The 6,198-nt window shown below is 28.7% G+C and overlaps 1 protein-coding gene across 1 annotated transcript; it reads right to left on the bottom strand.

The window, feature by feature from the left end:
• Positions 1-529: 529 nt before the first annotated feature.
• LOC125834145 (endochitinase EP3) lies at positions 530-2,200 on the bottom strand. The gene is made up of 2 exons (XM_049513337.1): positions 1,774-2,200; positions 530-1,038 (listed from the first exon to the last, which is right to left on the bottom strand). Exons 1-2 carry the CDS (start codon positions 2,189-2,191, stop codon positions 626-628), a joined length of 831 nt encoding a protein of 276 aa, XP_049369294.1. The 5' UTR covers positions 2,192-2,200; the 3' UTR covers positions 530-625.
• Between the last annotated feature and the right edge of the window lie 3,998 nt (positions 2,201-6,198).

Here is a 6,198-nt window from a genome sequence, read left to right as displayed (position 1 = left end):
TTAACTAAATTTTCCTCAACAATTTTATCATCAATAAAGTAATATCATCCGTGCGAATAAACTAATCTATCTATATACATCTAAAGCATGTATCTTAAAATACTAAATATCGAACAATAAAAATATTTCTTACAAAAATAAATTGTTTTTACCAAAAAGATTACTCCACTTTTATCGGGTGAAAATGTAATATTTAATGCTTTATCTATAAGTTATGAAATTAAAGTTAATTAGGATTATTTTTTTTTCAAACTCAGAACTTTACTTATCATACATCTTAGAATTCCATGTCTTGCATTTTATATATATTCTCTTCCTTTCAAAATAATTGTCACGTTTTGCTTCTAGAGAGTCCATTAAATTAAATTTGATTAGATTAAATAAAGTATTTTAAAACCAAACTTTAAATTTAAAAACTGCATATAAAAATACTATAAATTGTAATTCTTCTCATATATAATCAATACAGTGCGAAAATACATCAAAGAATATTCTTCAAAGTACAAATAAAAGGAGTACAAGATATACTATGTATATTTATTTTAAACAAAAATCAAGTATAACAATAAACTCTTATTCAATTTTCATAAAATCTATATGATTTAAATTCCAAGTTGTTAATTAACTAACAAGTAAGATTATCCCCAGTATCAACACCAAGTTGTTGACAATATTGAGTATAATACTCAACCCTTCTAGCAACAGTTTGTGGATTACCACCATCACATTCAATTTGTCCATTAATAGCTCTAATTGTTGGGCCAAATCCTTGTCCAGAAGTAATTAAAGAATGACAATTATTCATCCAATACCATAAAGCTGTTTTGAATGAAATAACACCATCTCTTCCTACTATGTCTGGGTCATTTAATCCATCAAATCCAATAGATTGTCCTGCTGGACCATAATTAAAGTTCCATGATAGTTGAATTGGTCCTCTACCATAGTAGTTTTTGCCTGATACACAAGGGTACTCTGTGTTGGTCTCATCACAATAGTCTCCTGATGGACCATTTATCTCATTTATGTAGCACATGTCTGTTGTGTCAAGTTAAAGAAACAAGGAATTAGTTAATTAGTTGTAGTAGTATATATGTACGTATATGATCACTACTAAAAGAAGTGTCGAAGAAACTAACAAGAAATTAATTAGTTGTAGTACATACGTAAAAAGGTTGGTAAAGTTCTCGTCAGTAAAAAGATCGATGAAAAAAGTCTCATAGTGGTGATCTGCTACTCTGCTTATAAGATTTGGGCAATCTTCTTTCCTTCAGAGTTAACTTTTGAGGATGTGAGTTATGTCCAAGATCTAACCGATTTCTGGAGGTTGATACGGCCTTCATGAGGTTGGTTTTTTAAGTTACGTAATCATAAAATGCACCAATTGTTTTGAACCTCTATCTTTTTTACAAGAGTTAGATGCTTTGGATGGTAATTAAGCACTCCTAACCTCTAAGATTGTGAATTCGAGTTCGCAAAGAAATAAAAAAAAGTGGTATCTCCTAGTCCCTATGAAGGTAAATTTTTGTTTTAAAAAAAATAATCATTTTTTGTGTGTAGGATACATTTCTATAACTTCAATACTATATCTTATTTTTGAAAAAACCTGATCTAATGCAAGAAAACCAAGGTTGATTTGCATTTTTCCAATTTTTGACGCAAAAAAACCGATCCTTTTGATAGTTTTCCAGTGTAATGATATGAAAATTAAATTCATAAGACAACTAATAAAGTATATATTTTAATGAAAAAAATAAGTAATAACAAACTTACGTCCAGTTTCATGTGTAACATGAGCGAAGAAAGCAGCAATCTCACGCTTAGAATCATCACTAGAACCAACAGTTCCAAAATTACTATAAGATTGAAGAGCTTCAAAAAATCTCTCTCTTGTATAAAACCCTTTTCCTTCACAACTAGAAGCAGCTTGATCAGCAATTCCATTAAAGAATGCATTAGTTACAACATCAGAAACTGAAACTCCATTATTATTATTGCTTGGAGTAGTACTAAAACAAGGTCCTCCTTGACACCCTTCACCACAATAATCATTCCCCGTTCCACAATAACCCCATCTACTGCAACACAAATCCGATGAACAACCACAATTTTGTGCCAATATTAGTTTTGATGATGCTATAGCTAATGTGAAAAAGAGAAAGAAATATGTTTTTGATGAAGAGAAGTTCATTTTGTTGAGTTGTGTGGAGGGAAGGATGGGGAGGGGGGTATTTATAGATGTATGGGAAATTGAGAATTATTATGCATGAGCCACTATTGTTGAATTGTTCAAAATTTTAATATTAATGGACCAAACTTTTATTTATTCATATTGGTTGACTTTGACATTTTTGCATTTTTATGATTTGTCAAAAAAATTATTCATGTGCTAGGTGTAGCTAGCTTTTTCTCATTTTTCTTTCTCCTTCTAGAATTGAACATACCATGCAAGTTGCATAAATTTGAGTCAAACATATATATATATTAATAATTGTGTAATTAAATATATCCGATCAAATATTAAGTTTATAATTTTATCATAATTATATTATAGCAGATAAATATTTCTTTTTAATTATTATGTATATGTAATTATATTAGAGCGACCTTTTTTTTTACTTCCAAATAGATTGCAGCAGTTTGAAGCATTTTTTATATTTTATTCAATGATAATAGATTCAGATTATAGGATGATAAGAACCTAAAAAAGACACTGTTTTGACCATGAAAGTTCACAATATTAGTCATATTTTAATTAAAATATGAGTATATAATAATCATTCTGATATTGATAGTTTGAATGTACTTTTCAAATTAAGAGTTGAGAAAAATAATATATAGAGAAAATACTCAATACTTTAATGGGAAAATGACATGATATACCCCTTAATTTTGTCATTTGGAGCAGATATGCTCCTCGTTATGAAAGTGACTCATATATATCCTTACAGTTATACAAACGGCTCACATATACCTTTTTATACAAATGACTCGCATATACAAATGGCTCTCGGAAGTGAGAAAAATAATTTTAATAACGAGGGATATTAGGTATATGTGAGCAATTTGTATAACGGTAAGGATATATATGAGTCAATTTCATAATGAGGAATATATTAGCTCTAAATGAGAAAGTTGAGGGGTATATCAAAACCTTTTCCCTACTTCAATTGATATGTAATAAGATAAACACTGCTTTTGTGTTTTGCCCATTGACTCATTCATCGTTAACTAAAAACATTAATACGTAAATGTAATTTTAATAATATTAGGTACGTACAATCATTTACAAGGTTTAATAGGACAAATGCTAGTGGTGACTGGTAAGAATGTTCATACTATATAATATAATAATCACTAAAATATGAAGGATGCGATATTAAAAAAGGTTCTTAATGAACTTTAATTTAACTTATAAACCTTATTTATTAGGATATTATTAATTCATGGACCGATTGAAATAAAAATAAATACTTTATCAACATGGATTTTGAACTTGTGGTGTATCGGTGGTGGGACTGTTTCATCTTTAACGAGAAATTTCACATTTCAGTCCTGGATGTGAAGAAAATTTCGTTGAAAGCATCACCTCCGAATTTGTCTTATAATAAGTGATCCAAATTTAATTGAAGTACTAATACGAACTCCTAGAACGAAAAAAAATACTTTTTGTGTGGACCGTTGTGGGGTTAGTTAATGAGGTGAACAATTTGGACCGTAACATTGTGGGTATCTCTGGGGAAAAAAATATGTATTCTCTTCAACCTAAACTAAAAAAAAAGAAAGTGAACTCCTCGACCAAATCTATATATAATTTATAAAAAATACACAAAAGTATTTGCGGGATGCCTTTTTTTTTTTGATGGCCTTTATAATTTTCTTACTATTATTTATTTAATAAAAATTTGTGAACTGAAATATCTTTAATTATACATTTATCTTGCCGGATAAAAATTTTGTTTGAATAAAATCATAAATTATGTCTTTTCAAGTATAATTTTGTGGATTTTGAAATTAAACTTATGTCTATATCGACATAAATTTCGTAAAAATCAAATTTTGACTTATAAAGTATAATTTGTGCCTCACAAATTTTGCTTTGTAAGACATACTTTGTGCCTTGTAAATTTATTTTATCTTACGATTTTTACTTTTATCTTTTTTGATGTCAAAAACATTTTTGACCACTGTTTTTCTAAAACACTTTTCAAATGGAGAATAAATTATAAATTTAAGAGACAAAAATTAAAAACTAGCGCAAAAAAACCTTGTTAACCTTGTCAGTTTAGCAAAACACAGGGAACATGAACTTTATTTGGTTGAGTAGTCTCATTGGTTTCTTATAATTTGTTGACAAAGTGATAACATAAGAGAAAAGTGTCAAAAATAACTTAAAATATAATTTTTTTTAGTTTTATATCTAAGCTATTAAGAGTGAGAGTTTTATACCTAAATTATCATTTATTAGTTTGATACATACAATTTCTCTTTTATTATACTCTTTTTATGATGTGTCTACTACACTCTGTCTTTTACTATTAAATAAAAAATTGTGACATCACACTTCACATGGACAAAATATTTCACCTTGACAAAAATTAAATAAATTATTAGTATTAGTTAAAATTTTATTCTAACAACAATAACAACAACAACATACCCAGTAAAATCCCACTAGGTGGGGTCTGGGTCGGAGGGTAGGGTGTACGCAGACCTTACCACTACCTCGTGGAGGTAGAGAGGCTAAAATTTTATTCTAAAAAAAAAAAAATGTAAAAAATGTAATATATTTTTCTTACTTTGTTCAAATTTCTTTTATAAAAGTATTTAACATATTTTACTTCATCTACCCCCACCCCCCTTCAAATAATAGTTTAGATATTATTATTTTTAAAAAAAAATCTTCCCACTCCACCAAACCCACCTCTTTCAAAATTTTTTTCCTCATTTTGTGTTAGATATATACATATCTTTTTAAGAAAGTATTTTTAACTTGCCACAAAACTTTTTTAAAAATAAATTTTTTATTTATGTAATATTCAATACACAAGTAGAAACAAATTTTTCCAAGATATATGTACATATCTAACACAAAACGATAAAAATGTAAAAATAATAATAAATAAATTAGGAGCACAGGGTGAGATGGGTGGGGTAGAAAATAATATCATTTTTTTTTTGGAAATGAGTGAGTGTTTTTTTTGGGCGGGGGAGGGGGGGTGGTTGGTGGAGAGGGGTAAGAAAAATAACTAAAATTTTATTTTTAAATTTTTCTTTTGGAGATAGTAATACTTTAATCTTTAATTTTTTTAATACTAATAGTTTATTATTTAATTTTTGTCAAAGAGGAATATTGTATCTTTGTGGAATGTCATGTGTCAAGGTTTTTCCAAATAAAAGAGAGAGTATATTACACACACCACTGATGTGTGTTTTTTAAATTAATAAGTGATAGTTTAAGTATGAAACTCATACTCACAATAATTTAGGTATGAAATTAAAAAAAAAGAGATAGTTTAAATACATTTTTTTATACTTATTTTTTTTAATGGAATCGTTAAAATCATTCTATATTGAATTTCGTAAGGTAATTTAAGTGAAATAAGAGACTTAGCTTAGGGAAAGAGATTCAGCCAAAGGTCAACACTTGGGAATTGGTAGTAAATAAGATTTTTATAAAACTCTTGTATAGTTGCGATTTACGCGTCGAATCGAGTGGAAGATTAGACACACATATTTGTTTCTTGATTAGCCCACTTGGCATGGAGAGTACCTTAGATTTTGTAGACAACATCTCAAATGTATACAACACATATCCCCATTTGATTGAGAGGACGATAAGGTAGTGAGTTATGTATTGCAATTTACCAATCAAGTGAAACTTTAGATAATCAGTGTCTAACCAATTGAGCCATACTAAAGTATTTTAGCCCTTCAACCACCCTCAAAAAAGTGTGACCTAATCTATCAAAAGGTGTAGCCTTTGATCAAAGGCCATACTTTTAGACTTTAGGCAACACTTTAAGGGGATGGCCAAAAGATGCGTAATCTCTGTGATTTTAGGCCATAATTTTCAAACGTCACCTTATATGCACATTTGTCAAATATTTCACAACATGAAAAAGGAAACATTGTTCAACTCTTTGACAACATTAAAAAATCAAAAGTTCTGCCCTTCCTCCCTATCTATCCAAGGGA

Source organism: Solanum verrucosum, unplaced genomic scaffold (assembly GCF_900185275.1).
Source record: "Solanum verrucosum unplaced genomic scaffold, falcon-dt-bn FXZP01000108.1, whole genome shotgun sequence".
Classification (NCBI taxonomy): domain Eukaryota; kingdom Viridiplantae; phylum Streptophyta; class Magnoliopsida; order Solanales; family Solanaceae; genus Solanum; species Solanum verrucosum.
Note: the sequence above shows the minus strand (reverse complement) of the source record. Positions and strands in the feature narration are given on the sequence as shown.

Coding starts and splice junctions, on each gene's coding strand:
- LOC125834145 (XM_049513337.1), bottom strand. CDS start 2,191: ATGAACTTCTCTTCATCAAAAACATATTTCTTTCTCTTTTTCACATTA. Junction 1,039..1,773: donor TGTTACACATGAAACTGGAC/GTAAGTTTGTTA, acceptor TTGACACAACAG/ACATGTGCTACATAAATGAG.